This window comes from Clinocottus analis, unplaced genomic scaffold, assembly GCF_023055335.1.
Source record: "Clinocottus analis isolate CAN_PGR_092001 unplaced genomic scaffold, fCliAna1.0.p SCAF_20, whole genome shotgun sequence".
In the NCBI taxonomy this organism is placed as follows: domain Eukaryota; kingdom Metazoa; phylum Chordata; class Actinopteri; order Perciformes; family Cottidae; genus Clinocottus; species Clinocottus analis.
Window position 1 is genome coordinate 13,725,121 of NW_027175932.1, and position 24,226 is coordinate 13,749,346.

At 41.7% G+C, this 24,226-nt stretch overlaps 2 protein-coding genes across 4 annotated transcripts; both read left to right on the plus strand.

Moving 5' to 3' along the window:
* The first annotated feature begins 307 nt into the window (after positions 1 to 307).
* On the plus strand, positions 308 to 13,054 carry LOC137791399 (chloride anion exchanger-like). Of its 3 annotated transcripts, none has more exons than XM_068586315.1 (22): positions 308 to 439; positions 1,487 to 1,569; positions 1,925 to 2,103; positions 2,944 to 3,083; positions 4,354 to 4,464; positions 4,693 to 4,853; positions 4,962 to 5,126; positions 5,218 to 5,370; positions 5,584 to 5,666; positions 6,351 to 6,498; positions 6,585 to 6,698; positions 7,166 to 7,243; positions 7,351 to 7,446; positions 7,567 to 7,673; positions 7,753 to 7,822; positions 8,808 to 8,900; positions 9,914 to 10,009; positions 10,727 to 10,954; positions 11,182 to 11,236; positions 11,404 to 11,549; positions 11,661 to 11,720; positions 12,724 to 13,054. In XM_068586315.1, exons 3-22 carry the CDS (start codon positions 1,973 to 1,975, stop codon positions 12,748 to 12,750), a joined length of 2,262 nt encoding a protein of 753 aa, XP_068442416.1. In that variant the 5' UTR covers positions 308 to 439; positions 1,487 to 1,569; positions 1,925 to 1,972; the 3' UTR covers positions 12,751 to 13,054. The 3 variants fall into 3 exon arrangements, with proteins under 3 accessions (XP_068442416.1, XP_068442419.1, XP_068442418.1); XM_068586317.1 differs by having other exon boundaries at positions 330 to 439; positions 1,438 to 1,569; XM_068586318.1 differs by lacking the exon at positions 1,487 to 1,569 and having other exon boundaries at positions 323 to 439.
* Positions 13,055 to 15,399: 2,345 nt separating this feature from the next.
* LOC137791846 (chloride anion exchanger-like) lies at positions 15,400 to 23,979 on the plus strand. Its single transcript, XM_068587038.1, has 19 exons — positions 15,400 to 15,527; positions 15,691 to 15,830; positions 16,677 to 16,787; positions 17,086 to 17,246; positions 17,344 to 17,508; positions 18,510 to 18,662; positions 19,187 to 19,269; positions 19,539 to 19,686; positions 19,975 to 20,088; positions 20,255 to 20,332; positions 20,468 to 20,563; positions 20,655 to 20,761; positions 21,675 to 21,744; positions 21,865 to 21,957; positions 22,042 to 22,137; positions 22,235 to 22,429; positions 23,278 to 23,332; positions 23,417 to 23,550; positions 23,870 to 23,979. The coding sequence occupies exons 1-19, from the start codon at positions 15,400 to 15,402 to the stop codon at positions 23,888 to 23,890; spliced, it is 2,148 nt and encodes a 715-aa protein (XP_068443139.1). The 3' UTR covers positions 23,891 to 23,979.
* Positions 23,980 to 24,226: the final 247 nt, after the last annotated feature.

The following is a 24,226-nucleotide window of genomic DNA, read 5'->3' on the forward strand; positions in this document are numbered from 1 at the left end:
CAGCAAGATAGTCCAGGACACTGTGTGCCAAAGTTGCAAATGATTTCTTGCCCTCTGGATTCTGTTCGGCTGTCATTTGTTGTGAGAGTTCATTCTCTCCTGTCAGATAAAAAAGGAATTCGATGCATCATAATTTGAGGATCCACAAATAAACAAATTAAATTGTTAAACTGCAGTGTGATGACGATTCTGAGAACAGGGCTGAACTTCTCTTCGGGGCGCAACGCTTTGGCTGAATTTGAAAGATGCAACGCGTGTTGTTTGAATTTAAAGTTTACCACACAGTTCACACACACGTTCCTTCTGACGCTTATTCAATCAATGGAAATAAAACATTCATGCCAAGTGGAAAGTGGCTGACCTTGGTGTAATCAACAGCTGATCATTGAGAAGCGTTCCATCAGATATCAACCACCGAGCGCGGTGCGATAGAACAAAGGTACGGCCGAAACCACCTGATCAAAGCCTGCAATCAGATCAACGCTTTATTATAGTGGCTTTATGTGCTGTTTTATTCTTCGTTTGAGTTTGCGCAAACAGCTTTCTTCGAGAAGAGTATCAAAAGTCAAATGAATCTAAAAAGAATATCATGAAATAATTACTGTGTCAATGAGTAAGAAACAAACACCCATCCACGGTTTGGAAATTCACACACGGACACAAATATACACTTGTCAAGTGGAAAAAAGTGAATATGTTGGATATGTTATGTGTAATCCCCCAAACTGGAGATTGTATTTTCACAAAGAGATGTACTCATGTGTCTGGGTTTGAACATTTCCCATGAACCCGTCCAATGTGCTTGATCCTGGACAAACAACAGAGGCAGGTACTTCCACTTAACTCTGGATAGACACTTCGATAAGATTGCACTGAAACCAACAATGATCAACAACATCACACACACACACATAGACACACACACACATACACACACACACACACACACACACACACACACTGCAAGTTTCTGTACTCTAGAGGACTTTCTCTTTTTTACCACAAAAAAAGAAGCAACAAAACCTAAAAGGTCTGTCCGGTTTTAAGATGATCGACCTGTGATGCACCTGAGTGGTGTCGGTGTGTCTTATCTCACGCTGGGCTATATGAATCTTGTCCAACTCTTGGGTAACCTTGGTTGCTGCAAACTATTTTTACCCTTGAGGTGCACTGCAGAGCGCCCCCGCCGACCTTTAGAGGCATTTCCCATCCTGAAAAGCTACTTGATTTCCACTTCATAACAATGTCCTGATCCCCGTCACATCCTCCCTATCCTGGCCATTGGCACAATATCTTCCGAATGCTCTTTCGGGGCGGAAAGTCTCACTGAAAGTTGCAGGTTACAGATATCAGTAAGAACAATGGTCAAGGATAAGCCAGGCGTCCAGCCGCTGTGCGAAACGGGGACCTCATCATAATTGCTGTTAATAATTACAGTCGTGATAAGCAGCAGAGGTGGCATTTATTGATGGCAAAGCTGTCCCAGGTCTCAGTTGATCTCCAGGAGCAGCAGGAGGAAGGCGAGAGGAGTAGAGAGTCTGGACTGGATACAGATTAGTGCACCATCAGGTACGTTGGACATTCTGCTGTACTTGTACATGAAGGTATGAAAGTTACTGGGAAAAGGATGAATGTCACGAAATCAGAGGATCTTCAGAAGGAGCCGGGATTCCAGAGGTACTGCTGTTTTTCCGGGCTCCAGGTTGATCTTGGCGGATCCATTGCTCTTGTTTTCAGAGGGCAAACGGAGCCTGACACCCCGCCACGCCTCCCAGGACAGCGCAGGTCCCTACCTGGCTCTTGTGCCCTGCCTCCAGGCGGGGCGTCTGGACCTTTGTTGTTTGCCGTAATGTTGTTTGGTAAGTGATGTTCAAAGGCAACAAAGCCCGCTCTTCCTAACCCTAATGTGATTATTGGATTTCAGGGCCACATAGAGGGGAAGCAGCGGCGCTCCGGAGGCAGCAGAGCCAAGATGATGCGACGGGGAGCTCAGCAGTACGTGGTGGCCAGGCCGCTGTACTCGGAGGAGTCCTTCGCCGAGGACCGCGAGAAGGTCTGCAGGCCCCGCAAGAGCATGCTGGACCACGTCAAGCAGTACTTCACGTAAGGGGCGCAATGCTTTTTGATTGGTCATCGCCGTGTTAAACACTTGAGGTCAGGCCTTTTTGGAGGTTAAGATGATGGGAAAGAAAGGGGAGAGTGGGAGAAGTTAAAGAGTTCACCCGGTCTGTCTTTGGTTCTTGAGTTCTTCTGCTTTTCACACAGTATTGAAACTCACATTTACTTTTTCAGTTGTTTAAATTGAGGTCAAACTACGATGGTTGAGTAAAATTTTGGAAAGTCAAGTCAAACTTTTGCTCCACTTACTTGAACAGAAAGAGTAACAACACAGCACATTGCCGAGGTATGTGTAAACCACACACGACATGTTACTTCTGTTTGTTAAGCTGAAAGACAAACAGATCCACATTGTTGATCACCTGAACTCTCTTCAGCAACAATGTTTAGGTCTTTATTCTGGTATTCAGTATAAATCGATTGTGAGTTTTGTGTTGTCTGTTAATGTCAAGCAAGGTATGTATGCTAACAATGTATTTCTTTAGTTTGTCATAGTAGCAGAAACTGTGGTTCACCTGACCCCGGTCTGCTTTATTTTACCCCAATTCTTCCTCTTCCTTTCCTGCCTTCACTCTCACCAAGAGTCAGCCTTTGATTTGAACTTCTTGTCTGTGCAACTGATCGTGACACCATGATACTTTCAGTATGACAGACTCTCCTCTTCAATGACCGATAGACCACTGACTCTCAGAGACAGATTTAAGGAACACTTAGCAATACCTCTCATTTTATTTAGATCTTCAGTCTGTTTTCTCACAGGTTTCACCAGGTGTTCCACACATTATCTGTCTTACGTGGACTTACCATAGCTTTCTGTTTCTGCAGGTGCGACGCAAAACGAGCCAAGAATGCGGCGCTCTCCCTCCTGCCGATCATCGGCTGGATGAAGATCTACCAGATCAAAGAATGGCTGATAAGCGACATCGTGTCCGGCGTCAGCACCGGACTGGTGGCTGTCCTGCAAGGTGGAGATTTAACTCCTTCAAACATATCTTTGGAGCTAAAATACAGTTTTCTATTCTCACATCACTGGCGTGTATGTAAAACAAGGTAGAAAGTCACACAGACAATACCTCACATACATACATTTGAGTCTGTATTATATATATATCTGATGCCTGTAATCATATTTTGACACAACCGGGACGTGCGATGCGTCGTGTGTCTGCAGCCGTCCACAGAGCAACAGTTAACAGTGACGAGGACTCTGTGACGTCAGCGGTCCTTCCACTCTGGAGTTAGAGAAATGATAACGCAATCCAAAAGATAAAAGGGTTGTTTTTATCAGAGGGCCTCATTCCCACTGCATGACCTCACCGAAGGGAGCAGACCAATGCGTCTTCAATCGCACTGCGTCGGTATCGGTAGAAGGGAAAAAACAAACTGTGTGAACTTCCAAGGGAGGGGAGATCTGTAGTATTTTGTTACTGATTTGCCTGAAAGGTTCCCGCATTATTTATGAGGGTCAGTTGGTTTTAATAGAAGAGGAATACTTTTTTTCCATTTTTTTTACTTCCCCACAGAATCAGCATCTGTTATTATCACCTAGTGAAAATGAGAGGCACTTCATAAATTATCTAAATTCTTTATTGTCTGTATGTTTAAAAAAAATCTGTCCTTATCAGAACTATTTTATCATTTACCCTTGAGTCTGATCTGATAATATACGATAGCCTCCACTGTGGTTAGCTTTAGCAGCAGGTGTGACCATATACACACACACACACACACACACACACACATACATATATATATATATATATATATATATATATATATATATATATATATATATATATATATATATATATATATATACATCAAACAAACAAAGCTATATTTGTATACATATAATCCAGTAGCTAATAATTTTTAGATCTGGATGAAGTTGTTTAGCATACATAGACAATGGTAATCCTCATATTGATTCATTTCCAAATAGGTGCTTTATTAATATTCATAAAATGCAATAATCCAACGAAATTTAAAAAAGCAACAAGTCACGACTTCTTCTGTACATCTTACAACCCAAATGTTTTATAAATATCTTCATCACATTAACAAAAGCAAAAAACATATTTTTACTGAGGCAATATATTTGAAGGAAATTCTTTAGGATTTCACGTCCATTTTGAAGGGACTTAAACTACCGGTATAAGGTGATAAGGTGACCGCAGCTAAAAGCAACTAATAGAGACGTGTGTGTGTGTGTGTGTGTGTGTGTGTGTGTTTCAGGTCTGGCCTACTGTCTGCTGGCCTCTCTGCCTCCCTGGTACGGGCTCTTCTCCGCCTTCTTCCCTGTCGTCGCTTACTTTTTTCTGGGCACCTCCCGACACATCTCAGTGGGTAAGGCCACTGTGTGTGTGTGTGTGTGTGTGTGTGTGTGTGTGTGTGCATGTGTTTGTGCGTGTGCGTGTGTGTGTGTGTGTGTGTGTGTAGGTGTGTGTGTGCCTATGTATCACCGGCCATAGGCTGCAACTTTGCTCATCTACTATCCTCTCTCCCTCTCTTTTTCCCTCTCTTTGTCTCTCTCTTTCTCCCCCCCCCCCCCTCTCTCTCTCTCTCTCTTCGCAGGTCCGTTCCCAGTCTTGTGTCTGATGATCGGCTCGGTGGTCACCCGGTTGGTCCCGGATGAGGGCCCGCCCCTCAACATCACGGGCTTCGATGGCCTCACCAGAGACGAGCAGCGAGTGCTGGTGGCTTCTTCTGTCAGCTTCCTCGCCGGCATCATGCAGGTGAAACACACGCTTCCTCTGGGTCTCCTCCTAGATCTGTTGCAAGGTCCTCTGACCTCTGAAGTTCTAATTATTATTTCACCACCTCCCCCTCTGTGTCTCCTCCAGCTGGGGATGGGCCTCCTGCAGGTGGGCTTCGTTGTCATGTACCTGTCTGACACGCTGGTGTCCGGCTTCACCACGGCGGCCGCCGTCCACATCCTGGTGTCCCAGCTCAAGTTTGTGTTAGGGCTGGTCGTCCCAGGCATCAGCGGTCCTCTGGCGCTCATATATGTGAGTACGGGGCGGCCTCCTCGCTGTTCGGCGCATTCAACATTCATCTGTTCGACTTTTTAGTTGTTGTTTTTTTGTTGGTTTCTTTCAGACCCTAGAGATCATCTTCAACAACATCACCTCCACCAACGTGTGTGACGTGGTGATCTCTCTGGTGATCATGGTGGTGGTGTTCATCGTGAAGGAGCTGAACGATCGATTCAAATCCAAGCTGCCGGTGCCCATCCCCATCGAGGTCATCATGGTGAGCCACACACAGGGCGAGAGGATCCTTTTATCTATATTCCTACACTGCTGTTGAGTGTCGTCTGTAGCAATCATTAATCGGATTTATGAGATCATTTATGACAGCGCTCATGTCAGTTTCTAGGAAACAGCTCACAGCACCGTGAGTTAATAAAGATCTCTCATGGATCCAATGGTCAGGCCCTAACGCCTCGTGTCTTCTCTCCTCCAGACCGTCATTGCGTGTGGAGTTTCATACGCGTTTGACTTCAAGACAAGATACGGCATTGACGTTGTCGGCCATATTCCAAAAGGGTGAGACATTTCAGCTAAAAGCAAGGGATTGTGTGTGTTGCGTGCACAGCAATAAGCCATCAAGGGTAATTAACATGAAGGCCAAGCCGCGACTGGACATCAGGACTAGAGCGAGATGCTTAACTTGCCATCACTGCTCCTGATGTCATCTACCATGCCAGTGTCAAGATCATATTTTTTTACTTTTTATATTCTTGATGCCTCAGCTGCAGCCATGTGAATGACGTCGCCGTAGAAGAATTACATTTCGGGTTTTTAAAACGTCAACATTCAAGATTACACTCTATTCACCTCCATTTCATTGAGGTGCAGGCATCTCAGACATGTGTACTGAAATTGTGTTTTTAAGCTTCATAGATTTCTCTTACATGACACATTGTCATAAACAGCTGTCAGGGCTCAATGCACCTGCTTAAGGCACGCACTCAGATACACATTTGTTTCTGGGTCTCTCACTATCTGTCAGAGCCGACGAATTCATGGACCATGACACTCACAGTTTCAAGATAATGAGGGAGTAAAAAAACAGCTATGCACATATGTACATGTATGTGTAAGGCTACGCCTAACAGTACTGCTGGGACATGTTTGTGAGGTGATCATCTGAGGTGAAATTGAAATGGAAGTTTCGTTGTCGACTACTACAGAAACATTTCAGTAAAACAGACTTCCATCTGTTCTCAGGTACGAGGCTCCGATGGCACCAAACCTGCACATCTTCCAGGAGACGGCGGTGGAAGCGTTTCCCATGGCCATCGTGGGTTTTGCTGTGGCCTTCTCCGTTGCAAAAGTCTATTCCATAAAACACGACTACACCATAGACGGAAACCAGGTATGCGAATGTATGTAGCGCAGAAGTAAAAGCGCAAAGTAAAAAGGTTTCATTAGGATTTAAATGACCAGACGTGTTTTCTGTAGGAGCTGATAGCTTTTGGAGCCAGCAACATCTTTGGAGCTTCCTTCAAGTCTTTTGCTGCGAGTACAGCCCTCTCCAGGACCGCCGTGCAGGAGAGCACAGGTGGTAAGACTCAGGTAGACTACCTCCAAACGATTAGTTACCTTAATCTGAGCCTTAATTTATCACGATCTCAACCATTACCCTTCGGCTGGCGATATCTGTAGGCCTGTGCACAAATGATGACCCCGTAAACCCCCCGACACAAACCCCAAAAATCATCCATTTTCACTTGTTATCAGCAAACAGACAATAGGCAACGCAAATATTATATTGTGAAAGACCTTTAAAGGAGTTTTTGAGACTAGAGCACAGACAATGCAGTCAAGTCACAGTAAGGGTCTAATAAAAGTGCTAATCAACAATGACCTCTAGTGTTTGGGCGGGAAAAAGATAGCCCTCTACAAATAGTCTCATGTGATTTATAACAGGTTCGTGGAAAAAATAGACTTTTATTTGGCTGTATAACCAACTGGGACCAACATGTTGCAGCACAGGGAAGCAAGTATCTGTAGATTGACATTCCTGCTGTGCCTTTCCTCAGGTGGCGGGTTTACTGTCAGCTATCATCGTGATGATCGTCACACTGGCCATTGGATTCCTACTGGAGCCGCTCCCGAAGGTAAACCTCAGATCTTCCTCAGATCTTCCTCGCTCTGCCAACACGCAAGTGGCGTCTTTGGAGTTTGGACTGGCTTAAATCTGACCTTTGACCCCTCATTTTACCAGTCTGTGCTCGGTGCTGTGGTCATTGTCAACCTGAAGGGCATGCTGATGCAGTTCAAAGAAGTCCCATACTTGTGGAGGAGGGACAAACCAGACTGCGTACGTTCTCACACATTCACTCATCAAAGACTGTTTTCAAGGCCAAACATCTTTGCATTTGAATGTTTAATATTGTATTTTCCATTCTTGCCCCTTTTTCTTACCATCATCTACATCCAGGTGGTATGGATAGGTACCTGTATTGCAGCCATCTTGCTGGGGCTGGATCTCGGATTGGCTGTAGGCCTTGGTGTTGAGCTCATCAGTGTTGTCCTCAGGGCTCAGTTGTAAGTATCTACTTGATAAATGTAATTTCTGAACTGTTTCCTGAGCAGTTTACATCTTCTCTCTGTGTGTTTTCTTCAGCCCTCGCTGCAGTCTGCTAGCCAACATCAAAGGAACCGATATCTACAAAGACAGAAAGGATTTTGTTGATGTAAGTGTGTGTGTGTGTGTGTGTGTGTGTGTGTGTGTGTGTGTGTGTGTGTGTGTGTGTGTGTGTGTGTGTGTTCTGTCAAATCAGGTGTCGAGTAGAGTTTGATGAGAAAAATGTATACTATTTCCATACATTCCGTAACATTGAAGGCTACAGTTAGCTAAGCTTAGCATGAAGCGAGCTAGCTTAACTCTATCCAAGGGTTTAAATAGAAAATACAAGATATGTTATGTGTATTAGTGATCTTTAGAGGAGCTCGTAGGCGACTTGACAGTCAGAAAAGCTTCCCATGGTTTTCAGTCGTTGAGCAAAGCTAAGCTAGCCAGCTCAGGGAAGCCAGCTACACATTTAATGAACAAATATGACAGTGGTGTCAGTCTTTTCATCTCACTCTCCTTTAGAGGATCAGTGTGTAGGATTTGCAGTACTTTCTATCTGCCCAGTCATGAACATCTAAAGATATGTTGGCTGTATGTTTCAGCAAACCACGGCTATGTTGGACCTATGCATTCGGTCAGAGCAAGCGACGTAGTAAATAAATCAACCTTACTGAAAGTTACATGGTAGAATAATGGGGGATGATTTATGTCCCGTGTGAAACATTATTACCTAACGTTACGTAAGAAAGTGTGCTAAAAGCGGTCGTTATTTACTTACACTAGTTACGCTACTGCGTCAAGGCTGTTTCGTTGTCACATTACGGTTGTTACATTGCGGTTGTTACATTACGTTGTTACATTACGATTGTTGAATTATCATTTAAACACAAAACGTAATTTTTCTAACCTTAACCAACAACTTGTGTTGCCTAAACCTAGCCAATTGTTTGATAATGTCAACAATGTGGCAATGTGTGTGTCTGCTGGCTTGATACGAGGCTGTACTTTAAACCAGAGAGTTGATAAGAACCATGCCTATGCATTTTACAGTCAAGAGACTGTACCGTGGTTTGGGTTAAAAGTCTAAAAGTCATTTCTCTCTGCAGATATATGAGCCAGAGGGAGTGAAGATCTTCAGGATGCCATCACCAATCTTCTTTGCCAACATTGAGTTCTTCAGGAGCAAGCTGGTGGAAGCTGTGAGTACAAAAGCGACAAGTTAACTTCATTAAATGTCTGCAAGCATATTTTCTGGGCTTTTTAACTGCATTACTCTTTATTTTAACTTAGAGGAACTGGTCTCTCATTTTAACTTACACCTATCAGACTGTCCTGCACTGTGCTGCACTCCTTGAAAGACAAAACCTCAATGAGAACACCTCCAGCCCTGGCTAAACAAATTTACGCAAGAGCTGAAGAGAGACTGTTGGGGAAAGCAACAAAATGGGAAAACGTGTTTACATGTATTTTATGAGATTTGGAAAGATTCAATGGCGATCCATCAAATGGCAGTTAAAGAAGCAAAAACTTGCTTTTCTTTCAACTTAATTTTGGCAAAATGTTTTAGAGCTTCACAGAGGACAGAAACTGCTCTTCTTAAAAGAACAAAAGATCTCCTTTTAGAAGCCGACAGGAGAGAGCTCGATTTGAATTGTTTTAGACATAAGTACAGCTTCTGTCGCAGTAGACCATGCCATTTTACTCAACCGCCTTAAAGCTTGGATTGGCATCAAGGATGCTGCACTTAGCTGGTTTTATTCCTTCCTCATCCTCTACATCTCACATTACCTGTGGTAAAGTTCCCATATCCGTGCTCCCACTCGGTCAAATCATCCAACGTCACAACATCTATATTACTACGCTGACGACACACAGACATACCTTTCCTTAATACCTGATGACCCAAGATGCCTCGCTGCTGTTTTAGACTGTCTTCATAATTTTAGCTGTTCGATGGCACAACATATTTGATTTAATTTAATTTTCTAATTTAAATGTATTTATTTTCTGGTCTTTCTGACGTTGTATTGCCTTGATTTGTCCGTCAAAGCACTGTATAAACTCTGTTTTCATAGGATCTGTGTAAATAAAGTTAGTATTATTCTGAATGACTAATAAAAAAAATGATGCTCACAAATAAAATATGCAAAATGCTGAACTTAGCTAATTCAGTTTACAACACAACATCTAATTCACATCTTTGTGTTCCCAGGTTGGCTTTAACCCGCTCAGAGTGTTGAGAAAGAGAAACAAAGCACTGCGGATGATCCGGAAACTTCTGAAGAAGGGAGACCTTCAATGGACTTCAGTGAGTTGTGACTTTGACCGTTTTCTGTGATAACAACCAGCAGGAGGTCAGAGACGGACCTGAGAGCCCATCAGCCATAAGTCAAGTTTAACTTAAGACTCTCTCCAGTCTGTTCCTAGAGCATTTTGTTGAAACAATACACCAACTTTTCCACCTCAGCCAAGCATAAAAACCCTTTAGCCTTTTTTTAATTGTTTTTTTCACCAAATTTCAGGTTTCAACTGTATTTTCTTTTTGTGGGAATTGAAATGTTGTACGAAAACAGGTGGATAGATTGTGTTTGATGAGGACAAACCAAAAGAGCCACAGCTTTGATTACCTTGGAGTCCAAACCATCAATGACTTCTAGCTGAATTGTACTTTGTACCTTGAACTAGTGGAGAAAAAACATCTGTAGTGATATATCTCTGAAAGCACTTCTGAGAAACACAATATCTCACTCACTACGGGAGAGACTTATTCTAAAGACGTGTGATCTGAAATCATGTTTGGGTAAAATAACAAAGTAATCCTATTTGTTACAAAGTAATGACTACAAACAGTACAGCTTATGCTGCATGGATTACTAATTACAATAATCCTGTGGCAGGCAGCGAAGCGCCTCGTCCTCCTCTCATTCCTTTATCTTTCAGCCATCATGCACTGGGATGTGCCGCAGCTCTGTGTGCAGCGAAGACAAGAGAGCAAACGTACAAACAGCATTTGAATCCATTGCAGAAAGGCTTCATGAACACCTCGCGTGGACCCATCAAGGAGTCAGAGGACAGGAGCAACATGGAGGAGCTGGACCTGCCCACGGACTTCAAGGACCTCCCGGTCCGGATCGACTGGAGCGCCGAGCTTCCCGCCAACATCAGCGTTCCCAGGGTGGACGTCCACAGCCTGGTGCTGGACTTCGCAGCCGTCTCCTTCCTGGACATCTCCGCTCTGAAGGGACTGAAAACGGTGAGATGTCACAGAAGCAGTTATTTCAAACATCAGGCTATTTCATTTAAAATGTGTTTAGTTTCCTGTCTATTTAGATTATACTTATTTATTGCCTGTCTTTATTCCACAATATTTATTTTCAATGAATCTATTATTTTTATTTAATCTGATTTATTTTATTTTCATTTAATCTGATATGATTCTTTTCATTTCTATGTAATCTAATTTGGTTTATTTTTCTACAGATGCTGAAAGAGCTAATCCGGGTCGAAGTTGAGATTTACATTGTGGCTTGTGATCGTGAGTATGAAACTACAGTATTTAAAGTAAAAAGCTGATTTTGTCACTTCCAACAGACTTTTACGACATGAGCATAACGGAGACACACAAACAACCAGAATAAAAGATTTCTTTTAACGGGTATAACTCTGACCGAAGTGCTTTTGACTAACCTCCTCTTCCTGCAGCTTACATCCTGGAGAAGCTGCACGACTGTTGCTTCTTTGACGACGAAGTTCAGCCGTCAATATTCTACCTGACTGTGCACGACGCCATGCTGCACATCCTGGAGAAACACCCGGAGTCCGAGGAAAAGAAATCTGACTATGACAAGGTAAGAAAGACGTGACAAACAAAGCATGACGCTATATATACATATATATACACACACGGAATAGCCTTCAGTGCTGCGGATATGTAATATAGACTTCATGTTGCTCTGCAGATTATAACGACGGTCACGGTTCATCACCCTGAAAGCAACTTGAGGAGCAGAGACAGAAGTGTACGTATCAGATCCATACTTTGTGCTATTTGGAATTCATTTTTTAATATATTTATGACTTTTTGTTTCACCTGTTTTGTTTCATGTTTGTGTGACAAAAACTACAAAATGCACCAGTTAGACATCTTTATAACCATAAATATAATTTCTTTCAAGCGATATAAGACAAGTTTTTTAACTACACTTGCCCACTCCCTCGTTTTTTCACCCAAACTTTATTAACGGCATAAATGTAAAAATCTCTCCTGTTGTCCGCTGCCATGTCTGCTGCCTCTACCTAACTGGAAAAACAAAAGCGTATCCTCTTTTGCGCAATGATTAACGTAAAAAATAAAAGTCATGCTTTAAATGAGGCGTTTGTTTTCCCGACAGAAAAGTGAAAGCGAGGCTGAGAGGGAACCAAACTAAATGCTGATTACGTCATTATTGACCGTGTCTACTGACACTTTTAGTCTGTGTCTACACAGTAACACTGATATTATTTTAAATGGAAATTTTGGCCACATGAAAACTGAGTTTTAGGTCACTAAAACAAGTTTGAAAGCGTAGATTTTCATTTGCATCTGTGTGAACATGTAAAGCTCAGCGCTTGATGTCTGAATAGTTTGTGTAACAAGACTCCAAATCAACGTTTTCTTGGGCTTTCATTGCCTCCGATAGTAACATGAAGGTAACCAGCAACTCCATCTTGTCGTCCGTCAACACACAAGTCCATTTTTGCTGTTTGATCTTTTTACACCGCCAAAGTGAAATAAGCTCACTGCGCATGCTCAGAATCTTCTCATCTTGTATTTCACGCATCGCTTGCAGCCTTCGTCGCCTTCTACAGGCCCGGCGAGTCATTTTTGTGTTCTAGTTTGGACGGAGATGATAATATCTGTATAGAGGACAAACAATCTGTTTGAAAAAATATCTGTATACATGTAGAAAGGCCCTAAATATGCCACTTTGAGCTGTGATAGAAGAAATGTTTAATAACCCGGTGTGCCTTCTTCACCCACAGGCTCCAGATCCAGAAACCAGGTTCTAACTTCTGAATGAGAAGACGAGGATTTCTGGAGGAAAAAAAATACCACAAATAAACCACAAAAAAAGTTTTACAGAACATGCTGTAGGCTGCAATACGCTGATGTCATGCATAACGAGATACTGTTTTTATACATCTGACAATCTGAGTTTACATATACAGGATTTACTGTAATGTAAGAAATTCCATGGTATTGATGTTTTTTATATTGTATATAGTGGATTTGTAGGAAATGTAGGTGCAATTTATTTGACATGTTGTATAGTTATATTTTCATTATAATGAGAATAAATCCCGGCACACTGTTCTCTAAAGCAATGTGAAAAAGACTGAATGTGCATTGGCTGAAAGATGGAAATAAATATTTCATCACTCTAAATGATGGCATTCAATGTTTCTGTGTATTTATATATTTTTGCCTATGCGCTTCCTTTGAATTGTTTCTCCATGACGTCATATGTTCATGACTCAAAAGCAAGGTTCAAATATGAAAACATTCAGTATTGTTTAAATAACAGTATAAACTCATCAGGACTGTGTGGGTCAGATTGACAATCAGTCATACTAAGATGAGTTAAATAAAAAAAAATGTTTCGTTATGTTAGTTGCGTGTGCACAGTGTATACAGAAAAGATATATATACAATCCCCCGATAGTATAATCATATAATTCCATCATGGTAAATGGGGCCTTGAGAGGGATCAGGCTTCGTTAATCAGAGACCCACAGAGAGAAAAACGTCTTAAAACAAGAATGAAACATGTAGAATATGGTCTGTGAAGGTGTACCAGTCAGGGGTCGTCATAAAACATAGATCCCAAAGTCTACGTTCAATATCTTGGATTACAGCATAACCCTCATATCAAAATACTCATGGCGGCCCTTTGGCTGAAGTCTACCTAAATTGTCAAACCAACAAAAATCTCCCTTTGGCATGTCTTTCTTTCCATATCTCCTTTCCTTGGCAGTTCAACTTGTCCAGTATAGAGGTGGTGATGCAGAACTGACTCCTGGGTAAACCATATTTCAGAGCTCTGGGTGAAGTACTGTTGGAAATGTGTTTCCATCAGTTTCTTTGTGATATTGGTTCGTGATCAGGATTACATAGTTCAATCCACCTATCCATAAAGACACGTTTATGATCGTGTGATCATATTCCACTGAGAATTTAAGGTCAAGATTTATACTATTAAAGACATTGAGAAAATCATTCCACACAGTGGAAAAGATGTCATCTGGTGTCTGAACCATTTCAGGCTTTCTGTTAGTATAAAAAAACAGAACTGGGTCCAATAAATTAGCATATTCAGGAGCAACAGTGTTTCTTTGTATTGAAGGAAACAATCTCCAATAAAGGAGAAGTACTGCAGTTCAACGAGCAAAGAAGTATAAATTCACTGGTGGGAGATAAAGTATTGCTCACAGGCCTCCAGTCTTCTGTCATGAGAGGTATCAGGGTCGAGGCTTTCCACAGAATATCATTAGATAACTCTTTCTATATTGATATGTTGTTTATTAAAAAGGTGGAAGCCTTAATCAACCAAACTTTTATGGATCATCATGTTCATTCATAGAGATCCACCTCAGATCAGGAACTTGGCTTGTGTTTTTTTTTTGGAAGGTTGGTCTTCAGCTTTCAATAAAAATGTTCTTCACTTAATTGCCGGTCGGCCTTATCTTTGTTGTCTGGCATGTTCCATGACTACAACACACTGCTTGTCAGCAGGTTTGATAATAATCTCAAAGTCTTTCAAAGGTTTCTGTATACCCAAATGTTCATCTCGACGGAACTGATGATGAAATAAAAGTTATATGGCACCCAACAAGAAATATTCTCTTTGTCCCGGCACCTTCTGACAAACCTTGTGAGGTGTTGATAAAGTCAGCTTTGATATGACGCAGTGACGTCATCGCCCTGTGGTCCACATGTTGTGTTGGATGGCAGATTTGCGATTAAAATATGGTGGTGTTTAATACTCTTAAATGCTCGCACATATTCTTACTGGGCTGCTGTACCAATATGAACAATACCGTCCAATATGACACTGAAAAGCTGTGCAACTTTTGCATTATCAGAATGAGATCCAGCTTTAATGGCCATGTACATTTGCACAGATATGGAATTTGTCTCTGGTTTCACTTCGCTCTTTAAACTTATATACATGCAATAAACAAGATAAATATAAAAAAGACATCAAAGAAAACAGTAGTCCAAAAATTGCAGGAAGCGCACATTCACCAAAGTATCTCCGCTGCATTTCTGACTCTCACTGCTTCCGTTTTTCAGACATAGTTTTGGTAAACAACCTGCGTGCCCCTTTTCTTTGGACCTGCCACTGGTCGTTTGAGAACAAGCTCAAACGACAGCAGCAAAATAATTGTTTCCCATTAATAAACTGTGCAGTCCACGTGATCTTTGAATGAAAAGCAAAGTTTCAAAGTCTCATATCAACACAATGAATCATACATCTGTGTTAATGATTGAACGCAGCCAAGACAATAACAACCAGTGATGAGCTTGATCTCAGATTAGAGACGGATAAACCTCACAGCACCGTCACAGGACAGCAACGTGCAAAGGTTCTCTCAGAGATCTTTCCTCCAGAACCTTTCACATTAGACCGGCATTCCTCACGCACCCGAGGTGTGAGGATGGTGACGTTGAGGAAACAATATGCGGTGGTCAGACCAGTATACTCAGAGGACCGCTTGGCTGAAGATCATGAAAAGGTCAACCGGCTGCGCAAAACCATCCCGGACCATCTGAGAGAGTATCTGAAGTAAGAGAACCCCAATTCTTTTGAGTCGTCGATCTGACTTGATCTTTCTTTTTAGTCTTCTGCAAAGTGTCTGTAACCGAGGGTTTAGGGAAATTGTGTCACGGGGGAAGTTGTAGTAAACAAAGTGCAAGAGCTTTTTTTAAATGATATCTATTAAATCCAGCTGGGATTTGAAACGTGCCAAGAATGCGGCGCTCTCTCTCCTGCCCGTCATCGGCTGGATGAAGATCTACAGAGTCAGAGAGTGGCTGCTGGGCGATGTGGTGTCTGGGATCAGCACTGGACTGGTGGCCATTATGCAAGGTGAGGAGCGAGGCCGAGGGAGCTGCAGAGTCCGGCAGCATTCAGACAAACCAAAACCATTTGGCCAACTTCAGGGCAATAATTATGGCAATGCTTGTTTAAGAAAAAAACATTGACTGATGCGTACATGTATCATCTAGACTTATTTCTGCTGTACCGTATGAACATTCCCACACAATGTTGCCTCAGAATGTAGATTGCAAATTAATGTGACTTGTAAGTATGAATTTTGTATTCAGATTATTTTACCCGTTTAAGTAATCACAACCAGATATTTTCTTTTTTAAATTAGAATTTGGCTACTTTCAGACAGTATGTGAAAATATTCTTGTATCGGCTTAAGATAGGATGAAACTTTATGATCCCACACAGGGAAATTAAAGAATCGCAGTAGCATTAGTGAGTGCCAGAACAGATTTATGGAATAGATAAGTTTAATATAATTGTTTTGTCCTCACAAGCGTAACAATTTCGTGAACTTAACATGTCTTATTCAGTGTTTGGTTGCACTTGTAGCTCTTCCCTCTTGTGTTTCTCCTGGTTGCAATTAAACAAGATGGCTGAAAACTCAAAGCTTTAAAACAGCAGCCTACAAACTAATGTCTGAAGTCACTTCTTATATACAGGCTAGGGTCTGCACCAAATGTTTTTTACCAGATGTTTTAATCTTATTTAAATACAGACATTCAAAAACAAGTATTGGTCATTAATTTTACTTATCTTAACAAGCAGCCATTTTCAACTTTTCAAATTTATGTGACAGAAAATCAAGCTTTTCTTTGTATTTCAGAGATATCCGATGATGAAAATCTTCGTACTGTGTTGTTTTGCTGTGGTCTCACTCAGGACTGGCCTTCTCTCTAATGGCTTCGCTGCCTCCGAGCTACGGCCTCTACACGGCTTTCTTCCCCATGCTCATATACTTCTTCCTCGGTACTTCAAGACACATATCTGTAGGTATGTCATGTTGAGTCACTATATTTTTATTTTATTTTTCTCTATAACAAGTCTAAAACCATCTTCTTTAAGTAAATGTGTAGCACTTTTAAACACAACTCTTTATTTATCACAATGTTTTCTTATTTCTTGTCTTGATAAACTGTCCCAAAGTTTTAAAACAGATTTTCTGTCATCAAGCATAAACATCTCACAATAAAAGGCCTGTTGGGAAAGGTCATGGATCTTATCATCTTGACAAGAAGAGATAAGATCGAGTGTAATATGGTTTAACAGGTGCTCCCCCATCTTCTCACAGGCGCTTTTCCAGTCCTGAGCCTGATGGTGGGAGCTGTGGTGACGCGCCTGGTCCCAGAGGTTGGACCACCGGCCAACATCACTAGCTTTGAGGGGCTGACCCAGGACCAGCAGAGAGTCTTGGTGGCCTCCTCTGTGACCTTTCTTATGGGGATATTCCAGGTAGATCTGACTAGCATAGCATAGCATAGCACAGCACAGTTCTAAGTAGAATTTTCAATTCAAGCTTCTTCTTCCCATTTTTTCCTGTCCTACGCAGCTGGGAATGGGTGTTCTGCAGGTGGGCTTTATTGTTGTGTACCTGTCCGACACTCTGGTGTCCGGCTTCACCACAGCAGCTGCCGTCCACATCCTGGTGTCTCAGCTCAAGTTTGTGTTAGGGCTGACCATTCCAGGCATCAGCGGTCCACTCTCTGTCATATATGTAAGTTCAGGATGTATCTCACAGTTATGTTAATATTGTCTATGTAATTAATTCACTAATTAACATTTTGTATCTTGTTTGTTTAATCCATAAATCCTTTAGGCTAAATTAAGCTAACCGGCCTGCAGCTTCATATTTGCCACACAGACAAGAAAATGGCGTCAATCGTCCTACTCACGGCAAGAAAGTGAGAAAGGGTCATTGCACTGTCATCGTACAACACAGTTGCCAAACAGAAAGCAGATTGTAGTTCAATTTTGCTTCACAATGAATAACATAAGTATTTCACGAAATATCAAATCCTTCCTTTAGAAGCAGGCAATTAAGCTAATGTTTTAATATGCTAACGTTGTTAGCTTTTGTTTCATCCTCTGAAAACTAATTTGAAAAGCAGCCAACAGCTGTTCTGAGCACAAGCAAAACCATGTAGCTATCGTAAACTGCCAGGTGGCTAGCTTAAACTGCCAGGTGGCTAGCTTAAACTGCCAGGCGGCTAGCTTAAACTGCCAGGCGGCTAGCTTAAACTGCCAGGTGGCTAGCTTAAACTGCCAGGTGGCTAGCTTAAACTGCCAGGCGGCTAGCTTAAACTGCCAGGCGGCTAGCTTAAACTGCCAGGTGGCTAGCTTAAACTGCCAGGCGGCTATCGTAAACTGCCAGGTGGCTAGCTTAAACTGCCAGGTGGCTAGCTTAAACTGCCAGGCGGCTAGCTTAAACTGCCAGGTGGCGAGCTAGTGGAATTAGGGTCTAAACATCAGTTCACTCAAAGTCAGTGAAAACTCAGTTTCATTGTAGTAGGATGTTGGCAAAGTTTCACAGATCTCAACATAGTTTTGGTAAAGTATTCCTTTACCAATCCTACACTTTCTATGATACAGCCTTTTTATGATTTTTGTACCATGTTCAAGCCCTTTGGCTTGCTAAAACGTGCTGTAAAACTGAATATTACATTTTTAATCACGTTCAAAAATGCTGAGTAAAGAGTGTTTGCTTCTTTTGCGCAGACCCTGGAGAAGGTCTTTGTCCAGATCACCTCCACCAACATCTGTGACCTGGTGATGTCCATTGTAATCATGGTGGTGGTGTTCATTGTGAAGGAGCTCAATGACAAATACAAAGCCAAACTGCCTGTTCCCATTCCCATTGAAGTTGTTATGGTGAGGAAAACCTTAAAGGGGACATACCACTTTTTCAGTGCTTCACATTTGGGTATCTGAGTACCTGCCATCCCACAAACGGAATTAATACTACCCAGTGTTTTAGTATAGTATAGTATATTACGCCTTTTGTAGACTATATCAGCAGGAATACGATTCAATGAGCCATTCAGATTTTGCTGCCCTTTCAATGCATGCAGGCTCATTTAAATAAACCACCCACTACTATTGCAAAGCTGAACCATGTTTTTCTAGCAAGCCAATCAGAGCAGGCTGGGCTTTGGGAGGAGGGCTTAATGAGACAGGCACTAAAACAGAGTGTTTCACAAAGAGGGTGAATATAGATCTATTCAGATGGACAGTATGAGAAAAATAAAGTGTTTTTTAACATTCTGTAAACATGTTCCAGTAGAAATCCAAAATGCGTGAAACTCAAAATGAACATGATATATCCCCTTTAAAGTAATATTTTCCGACTGCACAGTTATTAACTGCAAATCATAATGTCTTTCCTGCTCGCACAGACTGTCATAGCTTGTGGGGTGTCCTATGGGTTCAACTTCAAGACGAACTACGATGTTGACGTTGTTGGCAAAATGGTCAGTGGGTAAGTTCTACACGTCTTCAGTAGATGATAGATCAAAATTAAGCAGGCTGCTGTTTTTCCAGGTGATTCAGATGCAGTGGTGGAAGAACTCCTTTACTTATAGGGTAACTATTGCTCCCATGTTTCTATGTAGAGTTTGAATATGAAAAGTAACTAATAACCCCAGCGGTCAGAGACGTGTAGGCAATATTTCCCTCTTTGAACATGAAATGTATTCAGCTACAGTCCACCACTGTTCAGATCCTATGAATGCTGAATTTATCTTGCAGATATGAGTCTCCTGTTGCGCCCGACATGGAAATCTTCAAGGAGAGTGCTGTGGAGGCCTTTCCTGTAGCCATAGTGGGGTTTGCTGTTGCCTTCTCTGTGGCCAAAGTCTATGCTATCAAACATGATTACACCATTGATGGGAACCAGGTGAGTTAGAGTCTCTCTCTCTCTCTCTTTATATATATATATATATATATATATATATATATATATATATATATATATATATATATATATATATATATATATATATATATGTATATATACACAAAGTTATACCAAGTGAGTACGAGAATAAGACTCCTCGTAATTCTGGTCATAGAGGTATAAAATTACATTGCGTATTGAGCTTTCCTGTGCTGCATGAATAAAAGTAGGTCAAACCGAATCATTTAAGTCAAATTAAAAAGGTTGTCCTTCATTTTTACATCCCAGGAGCTCATTGCATTCGGGGTGAGTAACATATTTGGCGCAAGCTTCAGGTCGTTTGCAGCCAGCACAGCGCTCTCCAGGACGGCCGTGCAGGAGAGCTCGGGAGGCAAAACACAGGTCAGAAAACAAACCTCGCTGTTGAGCGGGTCCAGGACTTTTACTAGCTTACGACACACTGTTATTTTCACCTCCAAAAAGGTTTACTGCAATGTCACAATGAGGTTTATAATGACATTTTTATGTCATTGGCATGATAAAATGAAACATTAACTTACAAATGCAGATTGCAGGGCTGCTCTCAGCCATGATGGCGATGATTGTAACCGTGGCTCTTGGTTTCCTGCTGGAACCGCTGCCTACGGTGAGACTCATCTCTGTAAAGTAACAGCTTTTGACAATATGTATAGCATTTTGATTGTCTTGTTTAACATACATGTAAATGTCAAAAGACAGCTTTTTTTCTTACATATACCCTTTATATTTCCTCTCATGCCAGTCTGTCCTGGGAGCCTTGGTCATCGTCAACCTGAAGGGCATGCTGATGCAGTGCAGAGAAATCCCGTACTTGTGGAGGAGGGACAAACCAGATTGTGTAGGTGTTGCCTCATAGTTCACTACTAAAGCAAAGCTGTACTGTATTTACGTGGTTATTTGCTTGATTGACCTCAGGTGTTTGTCTGTAGGTGGTGTGGGTGGCAACATTTGTGGGTGCCACCCTGCTGGGACTGGATCTCGGTCTGGCAGTTGGAATAGGGGTGAACCTGCTCACCGTGGTTTTCAGGACTCAATTGTAAGGAGACTCTGTTAGCTGTTAGCTCAGTTATCTGTTAGCTGTATAAACCCTGTTTGCTGTTCGCTAAACACCCTGCAGGACCCTACTGCCCCCCAGCTGCTAACAGCTAACTAGCTTTCATCCTACCGCACATTAAAAGATGCGATGAATTGTAGTCAGTAGTGATTTGCAAAGTGATAGTTATTCATACGTAGATACATAGATACATGCATGCATGCATACATACATACATACATACATACATACATACATACATACATACATACATACATACATGTACTACATACATAGGAGTGCAAATCAAGAGACGAACAGTTTTCTAAAATGTTGCAGAAACTAAATTTTAAACAAATAAACTAATGCAGGTGTTGAAGATGCTGCGAACTGTGCAAGTGAACGTAGTCGTTGTGAGTCACTCATTGGTTTGTGGACCGCTGTGTTGCTGCCTTGACTTTGGCAAATTCACCGTTGCTGTCTTAGATTATAACCGTCTTCATTTTGTGTTTTGTTGCAACCGATGAACGTAAATTTCCATATGTGGAATGCGGAGGAGTGACGTAGAGAAACCGCGTACGTCTCTGGCAGCGACCTGTAAAAGCCAATCAAATCTGTGGTCAATACATTTTCAAACACTGTGAATCACTGCAACAGGAGGTGCTTGAGAATACAGTCATAAATAAGCCCAACACATATCAGGCCGATGGGTCCAGTAGTATGCAGGATTACCTGTGGACAGACACAGAGATGCACACACACAACTGAAATACATAATCTTCATTACACCCCATGTGTTTTCACGAGACAGACCTTGTATTTAAAGTACAAAAGACAAATTCCTTTATTGCCAAATAAAGTAAATTCAATTCTCGTATATTTTATGGCAATCTTAAACCTCTTCATGTCTTTTTAGCCCCCGCTGTTCCGTCTTGGCTAACATCCCAGGGACAGACCTCTACAAAGATCGCAAAGATTACACGCACGTAAGCTTGTAAAATCCAATCAAATAAAAAATGTTGAAGACGGCTGAATAGTGTCAGTTCATGTTGTGACATCTGTCTGAATCACATTTGCCTATTTCATCGTGACGCTTCTTTTCCCAGATATCGGAACCAAAGGGAGTGCTGATCTTCAGGATACCCTCGCCTATCTTCTTCGCCAATATTGACTTCTTCAGGGAGAAGCTGGTAGAAGCTGTGCGTACGACACGTCCACTCTGCTCGTGTTTGTTTTTCTCAGAGAAATAAATTAACATAATTAACACCTTGTTGTTGTTCCAGATTGGGTTTAACCCACTTCGGGTTTTGAGAAAGAGGAACAAGGCTCTTAGGAAAATCAAGAAACTGTTGCAGAAAAAGGAGGGCGACGTTACAGAGGTGAGACCTCAAATAAACTCCTGCAGCAGCAAGCGCTTCATCGTGTTCTTCCCACTCTCTGAGCACACTTTTCTACATATCATTGTTATCCCACCAGACGACTGATGAGTCTGGCATGGATGTGGAGGCGCTGGATCAGCCCTCTGACCTCAGCGGCCTTCCTTTCCGGATGGACTGGAGAGCCGGGTTTCCGGGTAACATCAGCGTTCCCAGAGTGAACCTCCACAGCCTGATCCTGGACTTCTCTGCTGTGTCCTTCCTGGACATCTCTGCTATGAAGGGACTCAAAACGGTACTGAGTCATTCGACCAGCTCAGTAGATGCTGGTGTGAGGCTCAGAAAGTAGAAGTTGCTTGTGTAGGATGTGAGGCTGTCTCCACCTTCCATCTTTTCACCAAATCAGTCAACTGTTGCTGCTTTTCCACCTGTCCTCACCTGCATTAGAACTGAAATAGTTGTCAACGTGTTGCTGTGTAGACCCAGAAGTGGCAGTCTCAACGAATAAGACTATAGGCTTCAACTAATGATTGCTATCTACAGATTATATTCTCTATTGAACATTTGGTCTATAAAAGGTTGGAACAGTAAAAAAAAACAATTTTTCCTCAAACCCAAATTACAAATTCCCCTGGGTTTGAAAATTGTTTGATACATTATGAAAGGACACAACTCTTCAGAATATTAAACACAGGGATAGTCATTCTTGTAGACATTTTAAACTGTAAAAGTAACATATTATACCTTTAAACAATCATTCAAGTATAGCACATTATTGTTGCCAATTCATTTTTCTTTCCATGAAATGATTGTTGAATCATTTCAGCTTAATTAGGGCTGAAAGGATGAATCATAAGTTCTACCTGCTGTTTCTGGTGCACTTTCATAGTAAAAGCCTCCACCATCTAAACACCTTCCCCTTGAAACAGCACAAGCAGAAAGTGATTTTAATACAGCAACGACAGCTTTAACAGCATGAACGATCCAAAGGACACGTTTACAGACGGTCAACTTTCCATAAACAAACTGTTTTCTGAGCCGTCTCTGCTGCGACACCTAAAGTAGAGCCGCTCACTGCGTCTCATCAGCTGCATGATGTCATTCTGCTGCTTCACACATTACAACTCACTGTATTCTCCACAGGCACTCAAAGAGCTCATCCGTGTCGATGTGGATGTTTACATTGTTTCTTGTGATGGTGAGTCTCATCTTAGATTCAGTGATATCACAGGTCCACTGAGCAATACTACTAAACAAAACTGTTTCCCCTGTGTGTTGACAGCGTGCATCCTGGAGAAACTACACAGCTGTGCGTTCTTCGACGAGGAGATTCTGAGCTCCATGTTCTTCCCGACACTTCATGACGCCATGCTGCATGTGCAAGACCAAAAAAAGGACAAAAGTCGAGGCTCGGCAGTAAGAGAAGCTATTGACGCTACAAATACTAGCGTCGCGTTAAGATAAATATGCACACAAAAGCCCGACACAGGAACAATTAGCCACGGAGATAAAGATGTCGGGTTTAGATTCAGGTTTGGCACCGGAGGAAAGGTCATGAAGGTCACTATGATGAAAAACTTAACTTCTTTGTTATGATTAGAAGAGTATGAAAGAGTTAAAGAGCCTAAACAAACACAAATCAAAGAAATTAACTGAATTATATATATTCATAATCTAATTTTTAGGCATGCAACAACTGTCATCATTGAAAACTGACATTTTGTTATTGTTGCAGTTAACGGAAAGCAAACTCTAGAAGAGGAACCGTCTCCAGCAGAGGAACCGTCTCCAGGCGCTTCCTGTTAAAAACTCTTCACACTACCACAATAAAGAAAACTAATATTTTGTGTTTAGTGAGAGTGAGTTTTATTTTTGTTTGCATTAATGTCTATAAAAGTTCAAAGTAATTCAATATAGGTGATCCAGCCTGTGGTCACATGACTTGATGCTACAGTACTATGAATAAATGCTATAAATGAAGTTATATAAAAAAAAATTGGCATAAGTTGTTAAATGTGTTGATTGCATCTAAAGTATCTTAGATACTCTACAAGTGTGGCATGGGTCAAACCAGCCATTACTCAGGTTTTTC